This window comes from Cupressus sempervirens, chromosome 3 (assembly GCF_028749045.1).
Source record: "Cupressus sempervirens isolate cs-2001-9-10 chromosome 3, ASM2874904v1, whole genome shotgun sequence".
Lineage (NCBI taxonomy): Eukaryota > Viridiplantae > Streptophyta > Pinopsida > Cupressales > Cupressaceae > Cupressus > Cupressus sempervirens.
This window is the reverse complement of record NC_143120.1, coordinates 180,941,688-180,960,062: the sequence shown is the minus strand read 5'-3', so window position 1 is coordinate 180,960,062 and position 18,375 is coordinate 180,941,688. Positions and strand designations below refer to the sequence as shown.

General features: G+C 34.0%; 1 protein-coding gene across 1 annotated transcript in view; it reads right to left on the bottom strand.

Moving 5' to 3' along the window:
• The window catches only part of APP1 (aminopeptidase P1), a 200,027-nt gene extending 190,608 nt beyond the window's left edge, over positions 1–9,419 (bottom strand). Inside the window, exon 1 of the mRNA XM_089818888.1 lies at positions 9,102–9,419. Coding sequence (XP_089675014.1) covers positions 9,102–9,203 — 102 coding nt within the window. The 5' untranslated portion in view covers positions 9,204–9,419. The remainder of the gene's footprint in view (positions 1–9,101) is intronic.
• Between the last annotated feature and the right edge of the window lie 8,956 nt (positions 9,420–18,375).

The following is an 18,375-nucleotide window of genomic DNA, read 5'->3' as shown; positions in this document are numbered from 1 at the left end:
AGTGGTGAGATTGAACCAGGACAATGGAGGAGTTTGTTCCGTACCAGATGCAAGTGTGAGGATAAATGTTGTGACGTGATCATTGATGGTGGTAGCACTGATAACTTGGTATCATAAGAGATGGTCTCTAAGCTTAAGCTCAAGAGGGAGAAACATCCCCAACCCTATCGGATTGTTTGGGTAAAAGATGATCATAAGGTCCTGGTAAGTGAACAATGTTTAGTGAAATTCAAAATTGAGAGTTACCATGATGAAGTTCTCTGTGATGTTATTCTGATGGATGTTTGCCATCTATTGTTGGGTAGACCATGGCAGTTTGATAAACATGCAGTACATGATGGACATGCAAACACATACTCTCTAACAAAGGATGGAGTTCGCCACAAATTGAAGCCCATGAAAAAGGAAGGTGAAAAGGTATGTAGCAGTGCTAGGATTTGTCTTGTTGATGGAAGGAAGTTTTTAGATGGCGTGAAACATCAGCATATGTGCTATGCTTTGATTCCTAGGAAAGATAAAGAAGGTAGTAGTGAAATACCATTTGAAGTTTCAGATTTACTAGGGGAGTTTGGAGATATTATCTCTGATAATGTTCCAGATGGATTGCCACCAGTAAGGCAAATCAGTCATCAGATAGATCTGATTCCAGGAGCTAGTTTGCCTAACAAGGTTGCTCACAGGATGACTCCTACTAAAACAGAGGAGCTAAATAAACAGGTTCAGGAGCTGTTGAGGAAGGGCTTGATTCGAGAGAGCCTGAGTCCATGTCCAGTACCTGCAGTACTCGCACCAAAGAAGGATGGAGAGTGGAGGATGTGTACAGATTCTCGAGCTATAAATAGGATAACCATCAAGTACCGGTTTCCTTTGCCAAGGATGGATGATCTTATGGACTGCTTGAGTGGAGCTCAATACTTCACAAAGATAGATCTCAAGAGTGGCTATCATCAGATACGGATTCGAAAAGGAGATGAGTGGAAAACAGCCTTCAAGACCAAGGAGGGTCTTTATGAGTGGTTAGTCATGCCCTTTGGATTGACGAACGCCCCAAGCACCTTCATGCGGCTCATGAATGAGGTACTTAAGAAGTTCTTGGGAAAATTTGTTATTGTCTATTTGGATGATATTTTAATTTTCAGCAAGACTTTGGAAGAACATTTACTGCATATTCGTAGTGTCCTTGCAAGGCTAAGGGAAGAGAAATTGTTAATTAATCTGAAGAAGTGTATCTTTGCAAAAAGGGAGTTAGTCTATTTGGGGTTTGTTATATCGCCCGAAGGTCTCAAAATGGATCCAGAGAAGGTAAAAGCCATCTTGGAATGGCCTACTCCAAGGTCTGCTACTGAGGTAAGATCATTTCATGGTCTGTTTAGTTTTTATAGGAAGTTTATTAAGAATTTTAGTGGCATATGTGCACCCCTAACTGATACAATAAGAGGGGATAGAAAAGAGTTCAAATGGACTGCAAAAGCTGCGAGAAGTTTTGAATTGTTGAAGAAGAAGGTAACAGAAAAACTTATGTTGGCACTTCCAGATTTTAGAAAGGTTTTCCAGGTGGATTTTGATGCCAGTGGCAGCGCTATTGGGGCTGTATTAAGCCAAGAAGGTAAGCCTATTGCATATTTTAGTGAAAAATTGAATGATGCAAAGAAGAAGTATTCTGTTTATGATCAAGAGTTCTATGCAATAGTTCAGGCCTTAAAGAAATGGAGGCATTATTTATTGCCAAAGGAATTTGTTTTGTATACTAATCATCAGGCATTACAATACCTAAATAGCCAAGGTAAATTGAATCAGGGGCATATGAAGTGGGTAGAGTTCTTGCAGAGTTATACATTTGTGTTGAAGCATAGAAGTGGAAAATCTAACAGGGTTGCAGATGCACTAAGTAGGAGACTGTTGTTGCTTACAGTAATGCAGGTTGAAGTAGTTGGGTTTGTTGAACTCAAGAATTTGTACCCCGAGGACCCTGATTTTGCTGAAGCATGGAAAGCTTGTAAAAAACCTGTTGTTGTAGATAGAACCAAGTGGTTAGAATATTTGATTTAGGATGGCATGTTGTTCAAGGGTAGTCAATTTTGCATTCCAAGGAGTTCCATGAGGGAAAATCTGATTAAGGAGAAACACAGTGGAGGGATGGCAGGACATTTTTTGTCGAGATAAAACCATTGTCATTCTTAGAGAACATTATTTTTGGCCTCAAATTTCACAGGATGTGAAGAAGTTTGTACAGAGTTGTCAGGTTTGTCAAGTTGCCAAGGGGTTTAGTCACAATACTGGCCTATATCAGCCATTGCATGTTCCATCAAGGCCATAGGAGGACATAAGTATGGATTTTGTTCTTGGATTGCCAAGGACACAAAGGGGTAATGACTCAATATTCGTGGTGGTTGATAGGTTCTCCAAAATGGCACATTTCATTCAATGCCACAAAACTCATGATGCTGTCCATATTGCAGACTTGTTTTTCAAAGAGGTGGTAAGACTACGTGGTCTTCCAAGGAGTATAGTTTCTGACAAAGATACTAAATTTGTGGGGTATTTCTGGAGGACATTGTGGAAAAAGTTGAGAACAGGCTTGAAATTCAGTTCCACGCATCACCCACAAACTGACGGCCAAACAGAAGTGGTAAACAAAAGTCTGGGCAATTTGCTGAGATGTTTAGTTGGGGATAAACCCAAGGGATGGGATTTGATTCTACCACAAGCAGAGTTTGCTTACAATAACTCTATAAATAGGTGTACTGGAAAATCACCATTCCAAATTGTATATGGGAATAGCCCAAGGACTGCACCAGAATTGAGGAAGATAGAGCAAGGGGAGAGGACAAGTGCTGAAGCGGAAGAATTTGCTGAACATATCAAGCGTCTACATGAGGAGGTTCAGTCACACATTACCAAGATGAATCAAGAGTATAAAGCTAGGGCTGATCAAAGGAGAAGACATAAGGAATTCTAAGTAGGGGATTTAGTCATGGTGCACTTACGAAAAGAAAGAGTTCCAGCCGGTACTTACAACAAGCTAAAAATGAAGAAATTTGGCCCCTGCAAAACTTTGAAGAAACATGACTCAGGAAATGCATATGAGGTGGAGTTGCCAGATAGTATTCACATTTCTCCCATTTTCAACATTGCAGATTTAACAGAGTATCATGATGATGGTGCAGATGAGGAGCTGGTGTTAGAGCCATGTCTGATTCCTGCTTCTAAGAAGGAGATAGAAGACATTCTAGATCATCGTGTGGGTAGGAGTACCAGAAACAAGCAGTATGAAGAGTATTTGGTCAAATGGAAAGGACAACCGATCGAGGACTCAACTTGGATTTCAGCAGCTGAGGTTTCCCATTTGGGATTTCCTCTACCATTCATAAAGTGACAGGGGTCACTTTTCAATCTACCCTGGGTGTCTGATGCAGGAGCATCCAGAGGTATAAGGGCAATCCTGTGTCACCCAAAAAAATGTACTTAGACTTAGTTTTTGTTTCATGTGTTTTCATTTTTGGACACTCATTTGGGTCAAATAAAGGTTCCAACTCTCACAGTTCCACTATCAGTGTGCTAGTAAATCCCGAAAAAATAGGAGTATGTAATTGGGCCATCATTTTGGTAAACTAGAAGGTGTGAATTGGCCAGATGAATGTAATTGTGATTTAGAGCATTCCAGAAAAAGAATCAGGTCAAAAGGCCCCACGGCTTGAAAGTTATTGCAGTTTTTCGGGTTTTGGAGACCTCGTAAGAATGCTTCAAAGTCAGGTTAGGGGCATTAAATGACCTCGAAAAGGGCCGAAAAATGGGGGACAAGCGAAGCTGGTCCATAGGGCTATAGAGCGCTTTGAGAGCTTTCCGAAAATGAAACGATTCGTCAATCGGAGCTACGATTCAAAAGTTATGCCTCCCGAAAGTTCGGTTACCGTTTCTGGATTCTTCTAGATTTGCGCCGATTTCTAACGCAACTTCTAGAGCCTTCTATTTGGTCAGTGGATGCCTACTAGCACTTTCTAGAATGTATTCCTAGTCCTTAACCCTCCGAGGTCTATTTAAGGAGATTCCTGGCATTGTAAAAGGCAGTTCGGAGTGGAGTTTGAGAGGAGGTACTGAAAGGAGAAATTATTTCCACATTTATGCTATTGTAAGCCCTTAGGGCATGTTTTGAAGTTTATTTTCTCTATACTGAATGTACTAGCTTATTTTTTAGTTAATACAATTTCCCTTTTTTCTGTTGTGTCCATTTTGTTCTTGGGTTGTGTCCCATCACAAAAATTCATAGTTTTTCCTGAACATTTCATCTAAAAAGCTTCAAAAGAATTTTTGCTTTATTTTTTTAATAAAATCAGTCTGTTTTTCAGTTTTTGGCTAGTTTTTTAGAACAAACTGGTGGTTTCTACAGATTTTTTACCCTTTTTCCACCATAAAAACAAAGCTCTTTTACATCTGCGAGGGTTCACTGTTCTTGTGACCGAGGGTTGCTGGTTTTTCTGATCTAAGGATTTTGCATAGCAGGTTTTAAATGTTTTTTTTCTTAATAATCATGATTTATTCATATGAGGCTTTGCTCAATTTTCCCTCAAAAATCATGGTTTACTTTGTCATGAGTTTGCTAGTTTTTAGACAGAAATTTTTAAAAGGTAATGGGTTTGTACTGTTTTCATTTTGTCATTTTTTTCCACAAAATTGTGAACTTCCCTCTTTGACAATGTATTGATAGTTTCTTGTAGAGTGTTTTTGGTTGCACCTAGGGTTTCTAGGGCAAACAGTGTTCTTGCAAATGTATTTTCGTGGGTTTCAGAGCTTTGCTGATTTTTATTAACAAAAATCAAAGTTTCTTAAGCAGTTGATCTCAGTCTCTAAAAACAGGAGGGATGGCTTGGTTACAAACATCAGTTTGGAAGGCAATCAAATTGTTCTTGTTCTTGGTCACATGCAAGGAAGTTTTTCAGAAAACAGTTGGCTGATTGAAAGTCTAAACGAGGGTCTTAGTGTAATGTCCCTTGTCAGGACCTTACTTAATTTATCTTATATTTGTTCATTTTATTAGATTTAAGTTATCTTTAACATTCATATCCAACCTTATTGCTAATTCAGCTTAAAGACATAAGGAGTAGATGTTATCCAAGTTGCCTAGATGCTAACTTTTAATGGAATCCCTCAAAGTTTATAGATCTAAGCCCTTGAGCCTCTCTTGGGATGACGCCTGCAAGGCGCTTGGGGTCACTAATCCCCACCCTATCTTGGGACAAAGATCTATTGCTTGGATTTATACAAGCCCCTCTTTGGTAACATTACATCTTCCTATATTCTAGAGCCAATAGTAATAGGATTTGGATAGATACAAGTTTATCAATTTGTTATAAGAATATTTATTTTATACAGATGAATATATATCATTCTGATTTTATGATTATTTCTCTATATGTAAGACCATAAATGGGTCCCTCACTCATGATAGAATTTAGATATATTATTCAGCAGTCAAAATCACTGCATGACAACAATACTTATGCTTTATTCTCTTCTCCTTATTCGGTGAATTGATGTTATATGATAAAATTTCTTCCTATTCCCCCCTATGGAATGGAATGGTACTGATTCTTATATCACTCATACCAAACAGTAATGATGAGGAGCCTCTTCTCCTGATTAATAATCATGCGTTAACTATTTTTTACTACCAATATTATGATTATCAACTTTCATCAGTATGTTATGCTTGTAAATATATCATGCCAGGTAAGGAGTCAACTAATACATGATTACATTGATGATCCATTGACAATCTTTCTTGTTAATGATCTTCAACTATTCCTTGATAATTATTGATCAATCTTAGCCTGGATAAACTGCTACTTATAGCTTGCCACATAACAACCTCTAACATCTCTTCTTCCAATCAAAATTGGCCCTTTTATAGTCGCTACCTAGTAAATATGCTTGCCAAACATTACAGTATTGGAGAAATAGAAATAAGAATATTAATAGTACTGGTCTTATCAAGTCCATTCCAAAATCTACGGAATGCTTACACGATATATGACAGAGCTATATATTTGTTCCTATACTCAAGGTTATATATATGTTCCTTTGTAACCAAACTTTGATGCTATATATATCACCAATTTATCATCCCCTCGGTTAGCATTGTTGCCTTTGGTGGTATTGTAGATGACTGTGGTCTTGTGTATTTCAACGTGCTAGAGATATTATCTCATCAGTGGTTATTATTGATATGATCCGTTAAATTGGTATTGCTAATTATCAAAAGTTGATTTATGATAGATCATGTCTTTGTTTTCTGTTAGCAGCTTGATATTGTTTGACTATTATTTCAATGATATCATAAGGGTGCTAAGTGAATTAATGTTGGTAGTGATGGCTTGCACTCAATTCATATATTTGATTTACTCTTAGTTATTCTTATCATTCTAGATTAGTCACAAATGGAACCATTCATTTAAGAATATGAAATATTATCTTATCTTACCTTACTTAATTTATCTTATATTTCTCCAATGTTCCTTGATAGGATTAGTTGTTCATCTTACTAGATATAAGATATCTTTAACACTCATATCCAACCTTATTACTAATTCAACTCAAAGATGCCTAGATACCAACTTGCAATGGATTCCCTCATAGTTTACAGATGTAAACCCTTAAGCCTTTCTTGAGACAATGCCCACAAGGCACTTGGGGTCATTGATTTCTGCCCTGTCTTAGGACAAAGATCCATTGCTAGGATTTATTCAAGCCCCTCCTTGGTACCATCACATCTTCCCATATTGTATAAGACGATAGTCATAAGATTTGGATAGATATGCATTAAAGTATAATTCTAATATAACCAGTCCAATTCAGAAATCCACAGTCGTACATTCTGATGGCCAGTGCTCAGGGGAAAACGGCAAGAAACAATATTGTTATTTTGCAACTCACGAGCAGTGGAGACAAAGTGGCCCTAAAGTGGAGATAAAAGAGCTACTCAAGGAAATGGCAAGAAACAATATTGTTATTTTGCAACTCAAGAGCAGTGGAGACAAAGTGGCCCTAAAGTGGAGATAAAAGGGCTACTGAGATTAGGTTCATCTGCAATCAAACTCATCACTAAGAAAAATAGCTGCAGACAACAATTTCAACCATGGTCAAACCCATCATACTAAGAAAAAATAACAATATTGTTATTTCACGGCTCAAGGGCATTGGAGACAAAGTGGCACTAATTTATGAAGTACTCATCATTCTGCAGCATTTAAACTAAACATCCTGCAAATCTCAGTTGTCAGCAATCTGAAAATGGATAAATCAACAGAGAAGATATGGCACTAAGTCACTTCTTAACAACTTCCTAACAGGACTAGACACAAAATGAGACCCAAATACAAAGGCACAACAACAACCAAAGGGTTGGAGAAGTAATGGAGTTGGAGAACACATTCAAAAGCTTTTTGGATGATCTGAACACCCAAGAAACTTCACCATTTTTAAAAAAGAGCTACTAGCAATGCATTCAACTGCAAACTCATCATTCTAAGACAAAATAACAGACAACATATTCCAAATAAGCTGTTGGAACATTTCTCCTTCTGGATTAACTTTCTTAAGATCAGATAACATATTCAACCATGGGCAAACCCATCACGGGTGAGGCTAACAGGTGCCCCATTTTAATGGATGCGTTCAGGCAAAATTTGGCCTTCTAGTTTCAGAATCTCAGGCATTTGGGTTTCCTATTACTTGCTCCTGTCAACCATGAATCAATATGACCCCTTTGTGAACATATTGAGGTTCCTTTCCTTTGCAACTTTCCCAATTTGTCATAGCCAGCCAAGTGATCCTGGGAGTGTTGAGCTGCAAATGGGAGTGTAGTCGCAATTATGAATGGGTGTTTGGACATCAACAACATTTTATTAAACATCATTAAGAACTCTTGCAGGCAGGAAACGGTGATAATAGGGAGAAAAAAAACCCACAATTTTGGAGTTTCTACTCACATTTAATTTCTCCAAGTCATTTCATGGTCGTCAAATTCTTCCCTAACTTAATGCATAATAAAACAATTCATAGATTAACACTTCAGTATTGATTTTATGCAAGTAGCATCAATTGGCTATCTCTAAATAGTAAAATCTGCCAGTCATCTAGTTCAACAAGTATTGTTTATATTTCCTATTAACTTCATACTTTAAACATAACATAAATAAAGTTTTGGAAACTGATTTAAACCAATTCCATTCTGGTATAACGTAAGAATTCATTTAGTCCAGTGCTCCGTAGAGATTCACGTGGTAATGAATGTCAAGTTATGCACAGGAAAAGAAACATTATGCAAATGAATTGTTTTTACCAGCCACATTGAGATATAAATTATTTACTCTAGTGTATGAACATCATAAGAAGCAAGGCAGCAATTTAAATTAAATATTAAAAGTAACTATGAAAAAAACAAATTTAGCTACTTCAATCATGGACCTCAAATACAAAGAAATAAATTTTATTGGAGGGTTTGCAAATATTATTTTCAATTGTTTCACCATAAAAATTCCGGATAACATATATAAATACTTTACACGAATTGCTCTTCCATCTCCGCCTTTTAACAATTTTAATATAAATTATATTTATCGTTGATTTTTACTTAATTCAAAATATGAAATATTAGAAACGGAATAGAAGAAAAAGATTATCGTTGCCCAAAGACAAACTGGTTCAAATAAAATTCAGTACGAGGCAGTAAATGGAAAATGCCCAAGGAATCGCATATAAGATATAAAGGAAAAGCAATTGAAACAAAGAAACATCTGACGAACACTGCAATCAATTATATGAAACCCTTACGACCGGACTCTATTTCCGAAAGGCGAGCTTAAGAAAAGCTTTAATAAATTTAACTCAAATAAAGAGAGAAAAAAATAAATTCAAAACTCCTAACGATGTAACACTCTCTTAAATTGAGTCCATTCGATGAACTCAAACTAATGATACTCTATTCCACATACCGTCGGGTTTCCTGCTTCCAACCAAGATCATTTCAATTCGAAATTCGAAACCAGTATGCTTTACAGCGAAAATTATTTAGGGCAAAAGAGAAATGCTTTTCGACGAAGTACCTGATGTGCATCTTCGGAGGGCACAATGAGAGCATCAAGAGAGGGAGAGTGGGCCGCCATTAAAGGCCTAAGCGCATCCAGAGGATCCTCAATTACTCCCATCTTTAACTTCACCTCGCAAGCTCAATGGAAAGTGCTCAAATCGCAAAAGCAGGGACGAAGCAGGTGGGTAATTATAGTACTTGTGTGAGCATCTGGTGGCGTTTACTCAGCTAACGGCTCCGCGCCCTCCGTCGAGGTGGAGCTACTTTCGGGGAAATCACGCTACCATGTAACCTCGGATATGCGTCTGGGGAAGTTTGAAAGACAATTATATTTCCACGCATTGATCGTCCACGTTCGTTTAAATGTTATAATTAGGAGATGAATAAGATGACTCCGAGCTTGTTGGATTACCAGCAAGGATTTGCCGTCCACAACAGAATATATGTATCTTGTGTCCGGATAGTGAATGATGTTGACCATAGATATGATTGAGACTGAAAGGTTTGCGTGTGGTAAATATTACTTAGGGACTCAAAAATGTTTACATGTTTTTTTTAGTATATTGAATAGGTTAGTATTATATGTTTTGTCTTGTCAAGGCAGGAATACTTATCCATTCATGTCAATGTAAATATGATATTAACACTGATCAATAAAATCAAAGAATTTAAAAGATTATATGAGATTTTTAATGTTTATATCTTTTTCTAATTTTTTATTATTTTATAAATCACATTTTTCATTGATTTTATTGGTCAATACTATTTTTTTCGTACAGGAGCAAATTAATTTTTAAAAACAAAAAATACAAATGTTTTCTAATAATTTTATTTCGTATTAATGAATGTATTAATTACAACCTTATCTTTTCTACATTTGTGACAAGTTGATAAGATTTTATTTTTTCAATCATTTTATTTTCCACCTCACACAACATGTCTAATCAATATTAATTATCACAATTTATTAAATATTTTTAATTTCTTATTAGTTCATGGAGGAATACTTATGCATTCATGTTGATCAAATATGACATTAACATTCACCAATCAAATGCAAGAATTTAAAAGATTATATGAGATTTCAAATGTTTATATCTTTTTCTATTTTTTTATTATTTTATAAATCACATTTTTCATCCATTCTATTGGTTCATACTATTTTTGATGGGGAGAAAATTAATTTTTTTCAAAAAAAATACAAATATTTTCTAACAACTTCATCTTGCATTAATGAATGTATTAATTATAACTTTATCTTTTCCACATTTGTGACAATTTGATAAGATTTTATTTTTTCAATCATTTTAAATCTTCCACCTCACACAACATCTCTAATCAATATTAATTATCATAATCTATTAAATATTTTAAATTTCTTATTTTAAATATATTTATTATTAGTTTTACATTGATATTTATTTTTGACTATTTGATATAACTTGTTCCTAAAACTTTATGTAATGCATAAGTTCAAATTATACTTCTTTATATATATAAGTAATAAATATGTATTTTTATATAATTTCAATATGTTATATCTTTGTATTTGAATTTCTTTTTTTTTAAGCTTTGCTTTTTTAATAAAAGTAGTTAAATTATTACTATTATTTTACTTTTATAAAAAAAATTAAACAATATTATTTTTTAATTATATTTTATAATAGTGTTTGTAATACATATAATTATAAATGTTACAATTTTTAAATTGTATTATTTATTATTATTGATATTTTTTATTTAAACAATTTATCATTTAGTTTAAATACATTTAAAACTTAAATGTATATTTTAATATTAAATTAATAATGATATTTTATATCAAAAAACATACTAAAGAAATAATCACAAAATAGAAATAATTCAATTCTAAAAGATATATAAATTATTACTAGATTTTTATAAACTATGTATTAAAATTAAATAATTATATTTTATTTCTTATTTATTACATCATATTTATTCATCAACATCAAATTTATATGTATTACATCTATCTATTATTTACAAATGTACATATTAAATTATAGATATTATTTCATAATTAAAAATTACTTAATTTTATGAAAATTTTAGAAATACAAAACATTAAATAGTAAACTTTCTCTAATTATGTAAAATTAAACAATTAGTTTTACTTATAAAATATTTTTATATTTCAATACATTTCATTTTTTTCTTATAGAAATGTGAGTTTTAATATAAAAATTAAATTTTTAGTTTTATTAATTAAAATATAATATATTTTAATTCTTTATTATAACCATGATTTTCTTTTGACTATTTGTTTTATTAAGAAAAATAATTATATTTAATTCTCTCACACACACACAACTTATGTTGATATCACTCTATCTTACTATTTTATCTCTCTTCCTCTTCCTTCTCTATATTATCTATCATTTTCTCCTCTGCATGTATTTTTATGTTGTTATTGTTGTATACTATTATTTATCTATATCTATATCTCTATCCTAGTTTTTCTCCAGTGCTAATGATTAAAAATAGTGTGAGTTATACTTGATAGCTAAGATGAGAATAATACATAGTTGGGGGAGTTATTCCAACTACTTATGGTTGTCTAGTAGCATGCATGGTATGCTTAAACATATAATGTGATAATCCAAATGCTTCATCACTTCTTCAAGTTCTATAATTCAAATATTGGTATGCATATCTTTCCTCGTTGCACATAATTTAAGTTGTCTCAATGTAGAAGGTGCAAATTTGTCTTGTAAGGAAACTTGGCAATAAAGAATATAAACGTTTCCACATAACCCATAATAAATCTGAAATAAACACGGAATTAAAAATCCACATGCAAGAGAATAGACAACATACCCATAAAATTGTGACACAAGATATACCCTGGGAAACCCTCACTGAGGGAAAAAACCCAGCCTCCAAAAGCATCCATCACCATGTATTATTCAGCAAAAAAATATCATTGCCATACAACCATGGAAGCCTTCATGGCCATAGCCACAACCGAGCAAACTATGTGAACAAGCATGAATCCACACATCCCATGCCATGCTTTCAACCTTCACAAATGCTCCCTTGGCTAACCTGTCAAGCCTTGTCCTGCTCGACTCTTGCCTTTTGTCTTCTCCTTGTCACTCTCTCTCTCTCTCTATACAACAACTACCCTTGTGGCTGCTTATATAGTAGCAAGTCCCACAAAACCACCAAGTGGTATTACATAAACCATGTGCTAAAACCATGTGCCACCTAACCCACTGACCCCACATTTAATATTGGGCATTTAATTCTTTTCCCCAATATTAAATAATTACATGAAATATTATCGCAATGTTACAATACAACTCATCAAGAATATTCCATGGGAATCTTTACATGTTGCACGTCCATCTAGGTACAACATTACATAATAAAATAAAATAATAAAATAACAATATTATGCAATGTGTGCAACACCCATTATCTCAACAATCTCCCACTTGTTGTATACATTGCATAGGGTCAATCCGTAGCCACACAAAATGAACAAGGGAACAATCCCTCCCAGCACATCCACCATCATGGATCAAAATACACCAAGTGCTCTATCCTGGTACCCGCAACAAAATCAAAGTATCCCGCATCTCAAATATGAATGATCTCACCTCCTATTATGCCACTACCACTGGACATACATAGAAGCCATCCAAAGAGAAAACCACCCAACTTGTCACATTAGAAGATCATAAAATCCTGTACCAACTGAAAATTCCAAGCACAAAAAACCTGATCCAAAGGTAATCACATGTATCTGTAGTTGTCAAAATATCCATAGCTGAAATAACATCCACAGCAAAGTGTCAAACCCATCCAACTATCCATACCTCAAAGGTATAACAAGTGAATCTTATATCACCAACATATCCAATCTATAACCTGCAATCACAAGCCTCAAGAGCAATACTTGCGACATATATACCAAGAAGCTCTCACTGCAAAAGATAATGTCAAATCTATAACCAATCCACTCAACACATCTCAAAGAAGTGAATCCATGTAGTATCAAGGACATCCACAATACATCAACTGATAACCTACAAGAACAACTCTCATAACAAGTCTCCAATGCTCTCCCAAATTCACCACAACCAACAGAGGAAAGAGATAAAGGAATAACCATGTCATCTCTCACATGACATACATGAGCACAAACCAGTGATCACAATCCCTAACCAATCTCAAATCCAATGTAGGCAAAATTGAACATCCAAGAAGATAACCAAGACTAGAGAAACCATGCAAATCATAACCTGTATCATGTCCTTCTACACACACCTCTAGATGTAAACTGTGCAAGTATGATCTCCTCCATAAAACCCCAACAAGAAGCCTCAACAACACCCAAACCATACCATATAACTCATCATGGATGTAAGCCTCTCACAAGAAGATCAAACTCAATAAAACCATTCCTAAACCAAGGAATAACCATTCCTAATCCAAGGAAAATGCCCAATATAAAACCATCTCCTAAACCAGCATAAAAAAAGTGCACATGGAGATAACCAATGCTAAACCATCTCTCAAATGAACCCTCCAGAACTAACTCATGTACCATAGCTCAAGATCCATATCCATGAAAGACAAGCATAAATATAATGTAACTGAGAGAAACAATGGGCTATACCTCTCAAGTAGCAAACCGCCGAGTAGACCAAGAGTGGGGAATGAGAATGCTCATCAAGATGCCCAAGTCTCCAACCAAGACTCATCTAAGAACAATCTCCTCTCAAGTCCATATCAGATGACTGCCCCTCGGACTTTCTGCTGAAACCATCAACTTCCTGCTGAAACCATCAACCGTCCCAACAAATACTTCTCTAATCCAAGAGAAATCAACGTCACCACCGTCTCTAAGTATCCATGAGCACCTGTAACCAATCAATCCATGCCAACTCCAAATGCAACATAGCAATATCATGAAGTATCCAGCTTATGATCAGTGTACTCAATACCAAGAAACTAAACCAAGATCAATGTCAAAGTTCCAACCATGGCCTCAGGAACATAAACATGACAACATGATCTTACCATCTCAACTAAAGAGATAACATGCTCCACATGAACATACTATAACATGTCACAACTCTAAACGTGTATCAAGAGTATACCATGACATAATAATGAAACCATCCTCATACCAAAGATAACATGCCAAATAAAAGCATAAACTACACCTTTGCCAAGAACCCTGTGAGTCCTCAAGATGCAACCATCTCCACACACCATGAAGAAAACCATCTCCACATACCAAGAAGAACCATCTCCACATACCATGAAGATAACCAAGAACTCCATGAGTCCTCAAAATATAACCATCTTCACACATCATGAAGATAACAAGTGCACCATGCAAATGTCAAAGATGCTTCTGCAGCAACAGGATCTAAGACAAACCTCCAACATCTGCAAACACTTAATAAATATATCAATGCCAACAACTCTCACTCAACTGTGGTACCAAGTCACCTATGGCATCATAAAATCCATCTTCTCCAAACCAAGAAGATATAAACCAAACCAGGAACTAATCCTGCACTGTCACCTCATCATTGTCACAAGCTCCCACTAAACCATGTATCCAAGCTGTATAACCAATCATGTCATGCCAAAATCCATGACACCATGATCACATCCATGAACCGAGCATCTGGTTCTCAATATGTCCAACCTATCAACATAGTCAACCACAATCCTCTACCATGACTGTACCTGGTAACAACATCTCATTCCTTCTACATGAAGATAAAATCATGTGACTTAGGGCATAGACAACCCAAATCCAAGCCACCAATCTGAATATGCATCAATAATGAAAGATCAATGGGCAAAGACAACCCATAACCGAGCCATAAATGCAACCTGTAAGTATAGACCGCTTACAACACTACACAACTTGTAGACCCAACAAGTCATCATGCATATCAAAACTAAACACTAATAACCATATCATCATGAGACCAAACTTGAGTATACAATGACATCAAATCTTAAATCTCCAATGCCATAAACTCACAATGTTACCATAGTCAAAATATACTTATAAACTATTTAGATCAATATATCACCAAATAAATCATGCCAAATCTGCACCAAATCTGAACCAATGTGTAGAGCTCTCCAAGAGCTTTCCGTTGACTACTCGAAGTCCAAAATCTGACTCTGTATGCCCAAGTTATACCCTAATCCGTGCTCAAAATAAACAACATCTAACTTTAGGGCTCTTAAAACCTAACAAAATTTCAAAATTATAAAACCAAACCTACACCATCTTGTAATGCTTTGAATTAGCTTTCCAACGCCTGTAAGAACTCTAAAATCTGATATTCTGAGAGAAAGTTATGGCCATTTTACTAAGACTGTCTTTTTACCATTTTCAGTACGATTTTTCATTTTTTTATTTTTTTCAGTGACGAAAATTCCGACGGGATTAAATTTGACGGCCATCATGGGCTGAAACCAAAAAACTCTTTCATTTCCTCTGAACATGGCCAAACTAGGGCATATTATATATCAAATTTTATGGAAATGTCAACCCGGATCCAATGGTGAGGTCTGTTTTTACCTAAGAGGTCATTTTTGCAAGCTACCCCCCAAAACCCTCATTTAAATGAAACATCCGTAAAAATATTTTTGTCCAACAATTTCACATGCCCAAATATTTTAAGATCCCATCATAACAGCAAACCCAAAACCCTCAAATCTGCAATAAATCATTCATATATCTTGCCCTTTCTTTTATCCTCTCATGCATTCCCATGGATTCAATCTAGGGTTACAATAATAAAACCATAGCTCTGATACCACTTGTAAGGAAACTTGGCAATAAAGAATATAAACGTTTCCACATAACCCATAATAAATCTGAAATAAACACGGAATTAAAAATCCACATGCAAGAGAATAGACAACATACCCATAAAATTGTGACACAAGATATACCCTGGGAAACCCTCACTGAGGGAAAAAACCCAGCCTCCAAAAGCATCCATCACCATGTATTATTCAGCAAAAAAATATCATTGCCATACAACCATGGAAGCCTTCATGGCCATAGCCACAACCGAGCAAACTATGTGAACAAGCATGAATCCACACATCCCATGCCATGCTTTCAACCTTCACAAATGCTCCCTTGGCTAACCTATCAAGCCTTGTCCTGCTCGACTCTTGCCTTTTGTCTTCTCCTTGTCACTCTCTCTTACTCTATACAACAACTACCCTTGTGGCTGCTTATATAGTAGCAAGTCCCACAAAACCACCAAGTGGTATTACATAAACCATGTACTAAAACCATGTGCCACCTAACCCACTGACCCCACATTTAATATTGGGCATTTAATTCTTTTCCCCAATATTAAATAATTACATGAAATATTATCACAATGTTACAATACAACTCATCAAGAATATTTCATGAGAATCTTTACATGTTGCACGTCCATCTAGGTACAACATTACATAATAAAATAAAATAATAAAATAACAATATTATGCAATGTGTGCAACACCCATTATCTCAACATGTTTAAAGCATATGTATTGATCGTAGTATGATATTAAGTACTTAGTGCCATATTGGAGACTTTGGCCTCTTATTCTTGGGCTTAAATGCCCAAAGATATAATAATATAGCACAAGAATTTAACAACAAAATATGAGTCATCCTATCATATCACAAGCGCATTTCTAGGACGAGAATTTAACAACAAAATATGAGCAATCCTGTCAGATCACAAGCGCATTTCTAGGCAAAAATTAATGCATTCATAATGTTAATTTAGATTCTCACACCTCTACACCTCTACAAACATTATGCATTAGGCAGGAACTATGACACATTGCATCTCTTGTTTTAAATATATTTATTATTAGTTTTACATTTATGTTTATTTTTTACTATTTGATATAACTTGTTCCTAAAACTTCATGTAATGCATAAGTTCAAATTATATATAATGAATAAAATTGTCTTTTTTAATATAATTTCAATATGTTATATCTTCGTATTCAAATTTCTAATTTTTTTTTAAATTTTGTTTTTTTAATAAAAGTAGTTACATTATTACTATTATTTTACTTTTATAAAAATAAATTAAACAATATTATTTTTTAATTATATTTTATAATAGCGTTTGCAATATGTATAATTGATAAGTGTTACAATTTATAAATTATATCATTTATTATTATTAATATTTTTTATTTAAACAATTTATCATTTAGTTTAAATACATTTAAAACGTAAATATATATTTTAATATTAAATTAATAATTATATTTTATATCAAAAAACATACTAAAGAAATAACCACAAAAAAGAAATAATTCAATTCTAAAAGATATATAAATTATTATTATGTTTTTATAAACTATGTATTAAAATTAAATAGTTATATTTTATTTCTTATTTATTACATAATATTTTTTCATCAACATCAAATATTTATTTATTTATTTATTATTTACAAATGTACATATTAAATTATATAGATATTATTTCATAATTAAAAATTACTTAATTTTATGAAAATTTTGGAAATACAAAACTTTAAATAGTAAACCTTCTCTAATTGTGTAAAATTAAACAATTAGTTTTACTTATAAAATATTTTTATATTTCAATACATTTCATTTTTTCTTATAGAAATGTGAGTTTTAATATAAAAATTAAATTCTTAGTTTCATTAATTAAAATATAATATATTTTAATTTTTTATTATAACCATGCTTTTATTTTGACTATTTGTTTTATTAAGAAAAATAATTATATTTAGCTCTCTCTCTCTCTCTCTCTCTCTCTCTCTCTCTCTCTCACACACACACACACACACACACACACGCGCGCGCGCGCGCACGCACACACAAACAACTTATGTTGTTATCACTCTATCTTACTATTTTATCTCTCTTCCTCTTCCTCCTCCATATTATCTATCCTTTTTTTCCTCTACATATATGTTTATGTTGTTATTGTTGTATACTAGTATTTATCTCTATCTATATCTCTATCCTAGTTTTTGTCTAGTGCTAATGATTAAAAATAGTTTGAGTTCCATTTGATAATCAAGATAAGAATTTTAAATAGTTGGGGGAGTTATTCCAACTACTTATGGTTCTCTAGTAGCATGCATGGTATGCTTAAACATATAATGTGATACTCCAAATGTTTTATCACTTCTTCAAGTTCTATAATTCAAATATTGGTATGGATATCTTTCCTCATTGCACATAATTTAAGTTGTCAATGTAGAAGGTGCAAATTTGTC